Here is a 14462-nt window from a genome sequence, read left to right on the forward strand (position 1 = left end):
GAGACTAGAGTTTTACCATACTTCATTGCTTGAGTTCATAATTTACACGTTCCATTAGAAGCAAGACACATTTTGTTTCCCTAACAACTCACTGTATCATGCCCCAGCAGAAATACAGAATATAAGAAGAAAGATACTGTTTTCCAATAACCACCACAAGAGAGAAAGTAAAAATTAGAGACTTTGGGGGTTATTTACGAAAGGCAAATCCACAACCCCCTTTGTTTCTTGTGGGACAGAAAGAGTGGTATAATGTATATATTTGAGTGACAATGTGGGCTTCAATATAATAATGAGAAGGACCTCTAGGGGTCAGAATGAGAGAGCATGTATTTAACATTAAAAAGGGCTGGAGAAAGCATAACGTCTTTAATAATTTTAGTTCCTAGAGATCTGTATGTGGACTTTGAGTTAAATAGTTTTTTCAGTAATGCTTAAAGTTTCTTTTTAAGGTTTTTATAAATAAGGATGGGACAATTAGGTTAGATTTTATTTATTCATAAGAAGGCATCCACAATCACTGTTCTAATGAGTTCAAGAGATTATTATATTTTGTGTTAGCTATGCTATCCTTGCTAGGTGAGTGGTATTGATAGCCCCCCCTCTTTTTTGGGGTTGGGGGTCCCACCACTATTGTGATTCGGTGAGGATTTGATAATTTTTGGTTAGAGTAGATTAGGTTCAGTATTGATATACATACTAAGTAGCCAACAATGTTTTTTTTTTTTGTTTTTGTTTTTTGTGGATTGGTTTTGATATTTTTTTAAATCTGAGCTGGCCATTTGTCCGGGAGGTAAACTTCAGAAAAATAGTGCTGACTGGGTTATAAATGGTAGTGCACTCTAATTGGTTGCCAGATTCTGAAGAAGTTCTTATTGAGGACGCAACACATAAAGCAGAACAGCTATGGTGTCATCATCACGCAAGGGGGCAGAGCCATCTTGTCAGTCAGTTGGAGCAGTGAGTTGCTTGTATTGCTGTGAATGCCACTGTGATAATAAGAGATGTGTCTGCTTACTACCAATATTTTATGAGTGCGATAATTTGTTTAAACAATAAATGGCGATTTCATCTGGAGAGCACTAGATATACCTTTGTATTCTTTTATGAGGACCATTACCCTCTATTGAAATCAGAAAGTTGAGTGGAGTTAGTGTGATTATTTGAAGGATCTTTAAAGTGGCACTCAACCTGGGGATCCAGACTACCCTCAAAAAAGCTGTGATTGACCTCAAATAGCTTCAGAGATCCAGGAGGGTAAGCAAATTGCATGGGTGTTGGTGAAGGAATCATCTGGTTTTGTGTTGGAAGAAAATGATAAGCATTTTGGATTTTTTTGGATTTTTAGTGCGGTCATGTTAATTTGATTTTGAGATGGTTTATTCGCTAATTTATGTGGATGTTAGTATTCCTAGCACACCTAGCATCTATTTACTTCTTTACTTCTTTATTAAAGCTGTTTGATTAATGTTATATTGGCATAAATGGATTTGGGGACAACTTCTTAAGTTGTTATTATTAGCACACAATATATGAAGCTTTGGGCCCAATTTGGACATTTTCACTTAGGGGTGTACACGCTTTCACTTTCATTCATTGACGGACACTCCTTTAATTCTTGACCTGAGGGTTATCACGCCACCTTCAGGAGAGGCCTAGGCAGAACATGTAACACATGTAAAAACAGCAAGACTGCGTAGCACCGCCCAGGGCGTGGTCCCTCTGGCTATAACCCCTCACCCGGACTACCTAAGTCATCAGATGCTGGACCCAGGGAAATGGTCTGAGGTTTGTGTCTAGGACAAGAGACCCCAGGGTGGACGTGTCAGACGCATTGGTGGCTCCGTGGGGCATTATCGGCTGATTTATGCCTTCCCCCCACTCAAACTTCTACCACGTCTGCTGCGCAGAGTGGAGGCCAAAGGGGATTCCAGTAATTCTGATTGCCCCAGATTGGCCTCAGCGTCCTTGGTATGCCGACCTAGTACAACTGGTGTTCTGTGGCGGTTACCGCTGCAAGAGGACCTTCTATCACAAGGTCCGATACTCCATCCTACTTTACCGTCGCTGGTTTTAACGGCATGGCTGTTGAAAACCAGGTGCTAGAGGACCGAGGTCTGTCAGACTTGGTAATTTTCACTATTCTGAGGGCATGGAAGTCTTCTTCTTGGAAGATTTACCATTGTATATGAAAAGCTTACATCTCCATGTGTGAGGAGAAGGGGTGGCGCCCGTGCACTTATTCAGTTTCCAGAATCCTGCTGTTTTTGCAGCAAGAAGTGGATCAGAAACTTGCCTTAAGCACCATCAAGGACAGATATCAGCTTTGGCCGTCTTCTTCCAACGCCCCTTGGTGACTAACTCATTGGTGAGAACCCTTGTGCAAGGGGTTCGATACGTAGTTCCTCCGGTTTGACCACCGCTATCTCTGTGGGATCTGAATCTGGTGCTGTCAGCGCTGCAGAAACCGCCGCTAAAGAACAATTAGGGAGATTCCCTAATTTCTCAGAAAGTAGTCTTTCTAGTGGCTATTACATCTGCCAGGAGGGTTTTTGAGTTGGCGGCCTTGTCATGCAAGTCTCCCTACCTGGTCATTCACAAGCATAAGGAGGTGCTATGTCTGCAGCCCTCTTTCCTTCCAAAGGTGGTTTCAGCATTCCATCTAAATGAAGACATTGTGTTACCATCCTTATGTCCTAACCCGACACACCCAAAAGAGGTTGCCTTACATTCCCTGGATGTGGTCCGGGCTTTACAGGTGTATCTGTCTGTTACGGCTCCCTTCCGGAAGTCAGACTCTCTGTTTGTCTCAGGGGCTGGTCCAAAAAAAGGTCTGGCGGTCTCGTCGTCCACCATTTCTCAGTGGATCAGACGGATCGTGGTTCAGGCCTATGCCTTAAAGGGGCGGGTGCCCCCATTTCCTGTAATGGCTCATTCCACCAGAGCAATTGGGACCTCCTGGGCTTTCCAACATCAAGCGTCTGTCTCCTAGGTGTGTAAGGTGGAGACTTGGTCGTCCGTTCACACTTTCACTAAATTCTACAAAGTTGACCTAAGCGCATCTTCGGATGCTTGCTTTGGCCACAAGGTTTTGCAGGCAGCTATGTAAGGTTGCAATTACACTTTCTTTAAGTTACAAGTTTTTGTAAATGCATCTTTTGATGCACAAGTTGGCCGCTGTTTTTGATGGCGGCCGTTTATAATAGCGACTCCTCTGTTGAGGTGTTCCTTTTGTTGTGGATGAAGTTATGTTTTTCTTTTTCCACCCCTCGTTTTCTGACACTGCTTGGGGACGTCCCTAAGGTCAAGAATTTAAGGAGCTGTGTCCGTCAATGAACGAAAGAGAAAATGGGATTTTTGTACTCACTGTAAAATCCTTTTCTCTGAAGTCCTTTGACGGACACAGCACCCACCCCTCCTTTTTATGTTTGTACTGCTTTTTGACTAACTGAGTTGCAGGAAGCAGGGTGAGGGGTTATAGCCAGAGGGACCGCTGTGCAGTCTTGCTGTTTTTACATGTGTTACATGTTCTGCCTAGTCCTCTCCTGAAGGTGGCGTGATAATCCTAAAGTCAAGAATTAAAGGAGCTGTGTCCGTCAATTAACTTCAGAGAAAAGGATTTTACTGTGAGTACAAAAATCCCATTTTGCTGCCAGTGGTTTAGACATGAATGGCTGTGTGTTGAGTTACTTTGAGGGGACAGCACATTTACACTGTTATACAAGCTGTACACTCACTACTTTTAATAAAATATTTACAAAAATGTGAGGGTGTACTTACTTTTGTGAGATACTGTATAGGGATGTATAGTGCATACACTTTGCTTTCTAAAAACATTGATTTTTCCAGAATTAAATTTATCATCACATTGACATGGGAAATCAGTTGCTGGCAGTGCTTGACAATACATGGACATGTTTTGCATATTCTTCCAACAACTGCCTTAATATATCACATCTAAAGGCTTGTTTGGATGTGTATCCAGTCCTGGGCATTTCTCCTAATGAAAGCTAGAAGTGCTGGCCAGATCATCTGTTTATTTTGTAAAAACAGACAACATTATCATTTATTAAATATCTGTTCTGCAGGCAAGCTGGAACCCTGTAGCGTTGTCCTTTTAGCATGTCAGTTTAAGAGCTAAGTGATTCTCATGTCGGCGTTCATTCACAAAAGAAGTTATATCTAAATATTTAAGTAAGCTCTGGAACCAATGTCCCAGGGAGGAAAATGTATTTAAGATTTTCCCGTTATTATTCACAGTCGGACTAATACCATGGTCCATGTTTCATTTGCTGACATCTTGTTAATTATTTACTTGGGAACGCTATATTTTTAGAAGTCAGTAAGAGGGAAAACTGAATTTAGAATTAGAAAAATTGGCAGCTATTTAATAACAGCAGGGATGAATTATTAGAAAACTGCTGTCAGAAAAAAAGGTCTTAAAGCATTACCTTTTTGCAAAGCTATTGTGGAACACTGAATGATAGGGGAGCTGCATATGAAAGTGAGAGGAAATCTACCCTTAGGAAGGGAAATTCATTCCTGTAAGAGTTATCATGGGAAGAAGATATCTCCACTGAAGTTTTATCACAAATCTTTGTTTCCACGAAAAACCCCACATTTTCTAAATTCTATTGTCACAGGGACAGAAAGTGAGGTGAAATCTTCTGAACAGGGGCACAGGCAGCAAAACAAACATTACAGGGGTGTTAACCCTTCCCTATGCTATGCAAAAAACATAAAAATTATTTTTTTGGCTGGAGTTACACCTACCAAAATGTACCTATTCCAACTTGCATACAAATTCAACTTAAAGGCTAAGTTCACCTCTGTTCAGCTTTTTTTTAATTTTTTTTATATAAATGTAATCTCCCCTATGTACAAATATACCATAGTATTTATTTTGCGCAGCTTTCCATTTATTCTACACATACTTACTTTACTGTCTCCATTGCTGTTTAAAAACACTGCTCCATTACTTCTGCCTTACTTCTTGGACAGACTTTAGGTCATGACACAGGAAGTAGTTGACCAGCTGAGGGTAGATGATGCAGGGTGTGTGCTAATGAGGTCAGCTGGTCAACTCCTTCCTGTGTCATGACCAGGAAGTAAGGCAGAAGTAATGAAACAGTGTTTTTAAACAGCCATGAAGACAATGAGGTAAGCAGTGAGGTAAGCGTGTGGAGAATAAATGGAAAGCTGTTTTATTTTTGCAAAATAAATACATTCATTCTATATTGGTACATAGGGGAACTGGAATTTAGAAAAAATAGTGAACAAAGGTGAACTTAGCCTTTAAGAACAATCCTACAGAACTTGTTCTTAAACTTTGTAAATGCAAACATTTTGACAGAAGGAAATGAAGAGAATGAGACCTTTCATGATCACCCTTCATCTTCTGGTCTCTTGGACAGACTTTTGCATTAGAATTAATTGTACAGTATATTTATCACAAGTGCAAAAATATTGTGTTAAGTTTTATGAAAGAGTAAAGTACATCTAAAGCATTTTCTTTTTAGATAGAGTAGGAAATGGCTAAAGTCAGTATCAGCTTTTTTTTGTCATGTGTGCCCCATTAAAAGGATGAGAGGAAATCTCTCCAAAGTTGCAGATATAACCTCTTAGCCCTTGTACACACGGTCGGACATTCCGACAACAAAATCCGTTGGACTTTGTCCGAAACTGGTGTTGCATACACACGGCAGGACAAAGTTGTCGGAAAATCCGATCGTTCGTAACGTGATGACGTTATTTTGTTACGACGGGACTACGTTCAGGCTAGTAGCCAATAGCTTTGGTCTAGGAATTTGATCTGAGCATGCGTGGCACTTTGTCTGATCGGAATTCTCTACAAACGATCGGACAAAGTCCAATCGGATCATGTTGTCGGAAATTTTTTATATCCAGCTCTCAAACTTTGTTGGTCGGACATTCCAATGGAAAAAGTCAGATGAAGCCCACACGCGGTCGGATTATCTGACAATGCGGCCCGATCGGACATTTTCCGTCGGAATGTCCGACTGTGTGTACAAGGGCTTAGACAGTTATCATCTGAACAAGTGTCCCACTGGAAGATAGTCCTGTTCTGGTGACAAGTTAAAATTTTATATACAAAATTAATAGTCACAAGGGCAAATAAAAAGTCGACCTCCACAACAGGGACACAGGCACCAAAATACCTAACCCATAAACAATCCATCCTGCATTAATACCTTTAATGCCTCTCAGACTGGAGGACGCATGGTAAATACTGAGGTCATGAACTCCATGTGAGAAAATAGCCAGAGCTTTACTTGGATCAAAAGTACAAAACAATCATTTCACTGACATTTTGGGGACACATACAGTAGCCACCATAAAAAAAGAGGACCTATGTGTCCTGTAAACACCTATGGAATAATTTTGTCATGTCTGTTTTTTTTTTTTTACTTTTCAATTAATGACATCAGTAAAGAGTTAAGGTAATGTTCAACTTGGAGCGCTGGCCATTTTTCTTACAAGCACTAATAACCTGGCAGGAGTGCTGATCCCTCACAACTCTAGTTAGCACTAAAAAATGTCCAGCAACGAATAAAACCTGTCTCTAATCAACTTGGAAGAATTCCTTTTAAGGGGGACTTTCTGTTTACATTCAGATCACAAAACAGTGCTAAGAGTACAAAACTATTGGTTAAAATATCACGATTGCTATTTCTTGAAGATAAAAAACCTTGATAAACCCTACTGTGGAATTTGGTTTTTTTCTATAATCTCTCTTAATCCTTCTTATTTGTTTTGTTCCCTAGATATTTTGTTGAATTTCCGTACAACATATGTCAGCAAATCTGGTCAAGTGGTATATGACCCTCGCTCTATTTGTGTGCACTATGCAACCACATGGTTTTTTGTGGACCTCATTGCTGCCCTACCTTTTGACCTGCTCTATGCATTTAGCGTCAATGTGGTAAGTAGCTTCATTATCCTAAGTGAGAACATTTATGTGGTCTTTTTCCTTAGTAGAACGACTTATATTTTATGCATGACTACCATAAAATGTCAAAGGGCATTAGCTTTAATCGAGTGAGCTTAGTAAGCAGTAAAGTTTGCACTGAACTACTAACAATAAAAGCACAGTTCAAGGAACAAATTTAAAAAGTTTCATTTGTCACAGCCAATTTGGAAAACAAAACAAATTATTTTACTGATCATAGATGTAGTTTACCAGTTCTTCTGCCTGTTCTTCTAACATTTTCATTTGCATCTATAAATTCACTAGTACTTAGATCATATTATTTCTTTTCTTTTAGTATTTCGGTGTTCATCTACTGAAGACAGTTCGTCTTTTAAGACTCCTTCGCTTGCTCCAGAAACTGGATCGGTACTCTCAGTACAGTGCAGTGGTGCTCACTCTTCTCATGTCTATGTTTGCTTTACTTGCCCATTGGATGGCATGTGTTTGGTACTTCATTGGGCAGAAAGAAATTGATGTCAATGAGATTGGTAAGTGGAAAATAACATTCCAAACACAAAAGAATCAATACTTTTATATCACAGAACATTAGATTAAAGGCATGAGACCATTTACCTGCTCTTTTCCTCTTTTCCATTTGCTCTTTGCCCCAGAAACCTATGGGATCTTTGGCCTTAGAATTACTTTTATTTTTATGCCCTGCTGGAATGGATGACTCTAAACTCTAAAGCCCCATACACACGAGAGGACTTATGTCCGACAGACTTCCGAAGGAGTTCCGTCGGAGTTCTGCTGGAATTCCGACGGAGTTCTGACAGACTTTTCGGCTGAGCGGACTTGGCCACACACAATCACACTAAACTCCGACGGATTCGAACGTGATGACGTACGACTGGATTCGAATAAGGAAGTTCATAGCCAGTAGCCAATAGCTGCCCTAGCGTCGGTTTTAGTCCGTCGGAATAGCATACACACGAGCGAATTTTTCGAAGGGACCGGGTCCGGCGGAGTTCCTTCGGAAAAATTTGAAGCATGTTCCATATTCTAAAGTCCTTCGGACTTTGGCGAGTCAAAAGTCCGTTGCAGCCCACACACGATCGAATAGTCTGACGGACTCAGTCCGTCGGACTTTGGATGTTGAAAAGTCCACTCGTGTGTACGGGGCATAAGCCCTTCTACACGCGGTCGGACATTCCGACAATCAAATCCGTCAGATTTTTTCTGACAGATTTTGTCCGACGGATTTTGGCCGAAACTGTTGCATACACACAGTCGGATGACATTATTTCGTTAGGACGGGACTACATTCAGGCTAGTAGCCAATAGCTTTGGTCATGCATGCGTGGCACTTTGTCTGATCAGAATTCTCTACACATGATCGGACAAAGTCCGATCGGATCATGTTTATAGCCCAGCTGGAAAACTTGGTCCGACGGATACTCCGACGGAAACAGTCCAATGGAGCCCACACACTGTCGGATTATCCGACAACACGGTCCTATCAGACATTGTCCACCGGAATGTCCGACCGTGTGTACAAGGGCTAAGAAGATCTAAAAAGATCTTATTTGTGTTGCATATCTTCAATTTCATTTCCTGCTCTTACCATGCACTGTGCTCACATTATTCAGTTTGGGCAATTTGATCTAAAGTTGGTGTGATGTTGGGAAGGCTTGCTAAAAAGGAAATGTTCTACTGTCTCTATGTGCACAACTTCTCTATTGAAGCTGCTGTGATTTGCAGTATGGGTGACAGTTCACTAGAAACAGGTTAGAGGCAAAACATGCAGAGCCTCAGCTTCAAGATATACACCCTCGAAGAGTAAGGCCGCGTACACACGGGCGGACTGTTCGCCCAACCTTGTCCGCTGAACAGTGTTTGGGCGGACAGTCCGCCCGTGTGTGGGCTTTCAGCGGACAGTTTCAGCGGACAGTTGGACGGACAAAGTCTTTCGGAAATTCCGAAAAACTGTCCGCTGAAACTGTGTTTGAGCGAACAGTCCGCCCGTGTGTAGGCTACTTTCGAAATGAGCAAACTGTTCCCGCTCGGAAAGTCCGCCCATTTCGAGCGCGTGTATAGGTAGGCGGGGCCCGCGAGGGAGACGTAGCGGGCTCCGCCGCCTGGAATGGGCTTAAAGGGGAACCCCAACGGCGTGGGGGTTCCCCCAAAGTCCACACCAGACCCTTGTCCGAGCACGCTACCCGGCCGGCCAGGAAAGGGGGGCGAGCGAGCGCGCCCCCCCTCCTGAGCCGTACCAGGCCGCGTGCCCTCAACATGGGGGGTGCCTTGTCCCCATGTTGATGAGAACAAGGGCCTCTTCCCGACAACCCTGGCCGTTGGTTGTCGGGGTCTGCGGGCGGGGGGCTTATCGGAATCCGGGAGCCCCCTTTAAGAAGGGGGCCCCCGGATACCGGCCCCCCACCCTATGTGAATGAGTATGGGGTACAATGTACCCCTACCCATTCACCTGTGAAATAAAGTACAAAAAAAAACACAACACAGGGAAAAAATATTTTATTGCACAGCTCCGGGGGTCTTCCGTCTTCGGGGGTCTTCTCGCCGGACTCCTCCGCTATCTGTGTGTAGCTCTTTTACTAGCGGAGGAGTCCGGCTTTCTTCCTCCCCGCCGCCGGCCTCTTCTCCCGACTTCGGGGGTCTTGTCCCCCTCTTCGGTTCTTCTGCCGGGCCACCGCGCCTTCTTGTAGCTCTTTTGCAGGCGGTGGCCCGGTCTTCTGTCGCCGCTGCCTTCCGTTCTTCTGTCGCCGCCTTCGGTTCTTCTGCCGGGCCACCGCGCCTTCTTGTAGCTCTTTTACAGGCGGTGGCCCGGTCTTCTGTCGCCGCTGTCGTCGCCGCCGCCTTCCGTTCTTGTTCTTCTTCTTGTTCTTCTTCTTCTTCTTCTCCTGGAGATGTTGACTCGACGAGCTCTCCGGCCGGAATGCCAGAGCCGCGCTGTGCGGTCACTTATATAGTGACAATGGGGCGGTGTCACATGGTATATGTCACATGGGTTGGTCACATGGGTTGATGTCACATGGGGACTATGACATCGTAAGGGGGCGGGGTCACCATGTGACCAACCCATGTGACATATACCATGTGACACCGCCCCATTGTCACTATATAAGTGACCGCACAGCGCGGCTCTGGCATTCCGGCCGGAGAGCTCGTCGAGTCAACATCTCCAGGAGAAGAAGAAGAAGAACAACAAGAAGAAGAACAAGAACGGAAGGCGGCGGCGACGACAGCGGCGACAGAAGACCGGGCCACCGCCTGTAAAAGAGCTACAAGAAGGCGCGGTGGCCCGGCAGAAGAACCGAAGGCGGCGACAGAAGAACGGAAGGCAGCGGCGACAGAAGACCGGGCCACCGCCTGCAAAAGAGCTACAAGAAGGCGCGGTGGCCCGGCAGAAGAACCGAAGAGGGGGACAAGACCCCCGAAGTCGGGAGAAGAGGCCGGCGGCGGGGAGGAAGAAAGCCGGACTCCTCCGCTAGTAAAAGAGCTACACACAGATAGCGGAGGAGTCCGGCGAGAAGACCCCCGAAGACGGAAGACCCCCGGAGCTGTGCAATAAAATATTTTTTCCCTGTGTTGTGTTTTTTTTTGTACTTTATTTCACAGGTGAATGGGTAGGGGTACATTGTACCCCATACTCATTCACATAGGGTGGGGGGCCGGTATCCGGGGGCCCCCTTCTTAAAGGGGGCTCCCGGATTCCGATAAGCCCCCCGCCCGCAGACCCCGACAACCAACGGCCAGGGTTGTCGGGAAGAGGCCCTTGTCCTCATCAACATGGGGACAAGGTGCTTTGGGGTGGGGGGCCGCGCGGCCCCCCCTTCCCCAAGGCACCCCCCATGTTGAGGGCACGCGGCCTGGTACGGCTCAGGAGGGGGGGCGCGCTCGCTCGCCCCCCTTTCCTGGCCGGCCGGGTAGCGTGCTCGGACAAGGGTGTGGTGTGGACTTTGGGGGAACCCCCACGCCGTTGGGGTTCCCCTTTAAGCCCATTCCAGGCGGCGGAGCCCGCGACGTCTCCTTCGCGGGCCCCGCCTACCTGTACACGCGCTCGAAATGGGCGGATTTGCCTCCTCCTTACGTGGGCGAGTCCGTTCATTTCAAAAGTTGAGCGAACTGTTTGGCAAACAGTTCGCTGAAACAGTCCGCTCGTGTGTGGGCAAGTCCGCTCATGCAAATTTTGAGCGGACTGTTTGCCGAAACTGTTTGACGAACAAGGTTGGGCAAACAGTCCGCGCGTGTGTACGCGGCCTAACAATGTTATCAATTAACCTGTAACACAAACACCTTCATATATCCCAGAATTTTGATTGTTTATTTAGAGTAGAGTTGTAGACTCAATAGTTAGTTAGTAGAGATGTGCTTGGGCGTGTTCGAATCAAACCCACCAGGAAGCCGGAACTTCACACTGCAAATCATAGGCAGCATGTGTATGTGTATCTGCCAGCCAGGAAATGCCTCACTGCCTGTGATTGGCGGTGTGCAGTGACAGCTTCCTGGCTGGTTTGATCCGACCACGCCCGAGCCCATCACTATTAGTAGGGTTGTGCAGAGAGAGAAGGAGTAAAGCAAGTAAAAGTAGAAGAAGCAAAGAGAAGAACAACAAGAGGGGTAAGGAGTAATAGTAAGAGTCTTTATAAGAGAGGCGGGAGGGGGGCCAACTGTATGTGGGTCCTGGTTGCTTAGGGCCCAGTTGGTATGGAGTGTCCGAGCATGTATATCAAAGGTTCAGCAATGTATGGTTAAAGTAATTGGGGAGATAGTGTTCAAATCAGATGGTCCAATGGTGCTTTAATTTGTGCATTGAGTCATTAGAATTGTGGACATTTTTCATTTAGTAGGAACCATGTTATGTTGTATTTCACCTAGGTAATTATGGGAGTAGAAGTCTACCACACTTTGGCTAGCAGTGAAAGGAAATGTTAGAAGGTGAAGTAGATTCCAGCATTGTGTAGTATATAGTATATAGTCAGTAAGGTTGAATAAAGACACCAGTCCATCCAGTTCAACCTGAGTGAGTGTCTACAATTATCCCTATCCCTGTACATTGCACACTCACATCAGTCCCTACCCTCAAGGAGCCCACAAGCCAAGGTCCCCATTCATATATTAGGGCCAATTTTGGACTGAAGCCAATTAGCCTACCTGCATGTCTTTGGAGTGTGGGAGGAAACTGGAGTACCCAGAGGAAACCCACACAGGCACAGGGAGAACATGCAAACTCCAGGCAGGTAGTGTCCTGGTTGGGATTCGAACCAGCGACCCTTTTTACTGCTAGGCGAGAGTGCTAACCACTACACCACTCTGCCACCCAAGGCACAGTGTAGGTTTCAGGTTCAGTGAGGACACTTTAGGATTTTCAGGGGGATGCCCTTGCCCAAGTGAGTGTAGACCAGTTGTCCAGTATCTTACTATTTTGGGGCACAGAAAACAAATTCTAAGCATAATAATATTTGATATGGTGTCATGTCATATTCCTCTGTCCAATGTCAAAGAAAATTAAAAAGTGAAATCTGATACTTACACCAAGGTCCAAATGTATGTAGTATTAATTTGGTATGGGGTTCGGGTTCACGATACCATGTGTCCCCGAATCTCTGAAATCTGCATGTTTGTGAATGACAAACGGTTGGCTGAAAAATTTGCAGGTTTGCTGCCAGAAATGAAGAGCAACCTATAATGCAATGCATAGACTTTTTTCAGGTCATGAGCCAAAAAATTTAAGGAATGGATAACAAAGCCTCCTTTCTATAAAAGAATGGGCCTACATCAGCCATATTGCCAGTGTGCATTGGAACTGGTAGGAAGAGCTGACAATTCTGTTGTGGGTAGAGATACTGTCTTTTTCTATCTATCTATCTATCTATCTATCTATCTATCTATCTATCTATTTATCGCTCTTTGTTGCTCACTCTCCTTAACTATCTATAGCTATAGATAAAGAGATTGACAGACAGATATTGGCATTGATGCATGCCCATATGGCTTCCCATACTGTTTGTTTGGCAATAGCAGGCTTAATAGCCCTACAAATGGGCAGAATTGAATAACAGGATTTGTTCTCCATAGATTTCAGTAGCGTTTGCTGCAAAGTTTGTAAACTTCAACTCTAAAGCAAGGTTTGCCAAAGTGTTTGGAAACTGAACCTATGCAGCCAATTGGGATGTTCACCATAGAACAGTAGTATGGCATAGGTTATGCCATATCTCTAAAGTTAATGCCTTTGTGCAAGACCCAATTTTATAGATATTTTGTTGTACAGCCAGGTTTTAGGGAGCCAGGCTATGTTCTTGGTAACAAAAACAAACATACCATTATTATCATAAACATATGATGATCGTAGTTAATTGTTGCATTGTTCTTTCACATTTATGTAAAATAACAGCAGCTCACATATATAGACCATATACTGTATGCTTCTCAAAACACAGCCCACCCATCCTACTAGAACAGTCGGCATAACTTATTAGTCATGTGTCAAGTTATTTTATAACGCCTATAATTTGGTTGATATCAAGTAGGTGAATCACAATAGACAATCTGATTCTCTTTTAGATATCATTGGTTATAACAGCATTCCCTGTAATTTACAGACCTTGAAAGGTTAACTCACTACTTTATGTGCTTGCACTGGGGCATATGAAATCTGTCAAAGGAGAAATAATTACATAAAAGGAGACGATACATGGAACAATTAATCATATTGTTTAGCCACACCAACACAGATAGAATAAACCTAGTTCTTTGAATCAATCATATTGTTCACGGGGCACCCAATTAATAAATTTTAATGTTCAGTTGAAAACACATTTTGCAGCACTGTGATTATATATCTATGCATTATTTATTGAAAATGTGCTCAGCCCGTCCATTAGCACTGATCCATTACTTCTGAACAAAATTTCCTCAGAGATCCCTGCTGCCCAGTGTGAAGTCAATAACTATTTGAGTTTTATGGACCAGCTCTACATTAACTTGAAAGTAGAACAAAGTCACAAATTGTAAAGGTCTAGAAAAAAGGGCCCGAGATATATTTTAATGGCTGTGATAATCCTGCTTCCTAATAGCAAAACAGCTATCAGTGTTGCTCACACAGCTGCACTGTGCTTGCAATTATGCCAAAATTATCTTCAAGCAGCAGAAAAAGCAAAGCCTGTTATGTTTGAAGGTTTACTAGAAGAACACATCGGAGGCCTGCAGAATACAAACATCTGAGTTCCCATATTTTTACTGAAGATGGAGTTGGTCAATTCTAGCTGGCAGTCGTGTTAGTTGCTGGTTACTATTAGGGATGGTTCCGAAGTTCAAATCGAATGTAAGTTCAACTCAAACATTGGGTGTTTGTTTGTCTGCAAACTAACAGAACATATGAGGCATTTGCCGCAAATTTGACTGTCATGGAGCACCCCATAATGCACTACGAGATTGCAGTGCATTGACAGCTGCTGATTAGCTAAAGAATGCACCTGACCTGCATGCTTTGGCGAATCACAGCACAATTTGC

The 14462-nt window shown here is 43.9% G+C and overlaps 1 protein-coding gene across 1 annotated transcript in view; it reads left to right on the top strand.

Annotated features, from left to right (window-relative positions):
• Positions 1–14462, top strand: part of LOC143924231 (voltage-gated delayed rectifier potassium channel KCNH8-like) — a 712305-nt gene that overhangs the window by 584087 nt on the left and 113756 nt on the right. The window contains exons 6-7 of the mRNA XM_077448423.1: positions 6786–6943; positions 7287–7479. Coding sequence (XP_077304549.1) covers positions 6786–6943; positions 7287–7479 — 351 coding nt within the window. The remainder of the gene's footprint in view (positions 1–6785; positions 6944–7286; positions 7480–14462) is intronic.

This window comes from Lithobates pipiens, unplaced genomic scaffold, assembly GCF_037356315.1.
Source record: "Lithobates pipiens isolate NorthernLeopardFrog02 unplaced genomic scaffold, aLitPip1_a1.2 Scaffold_22, whole genome shotgun sequence".
Classification (NCBI taxonomy): domain Eukaryota; kingdom Metazoa; phylum Chordata; class Amphibia; order Anura; family Ranidae; genus Lithobates; species Lithobates pipiens.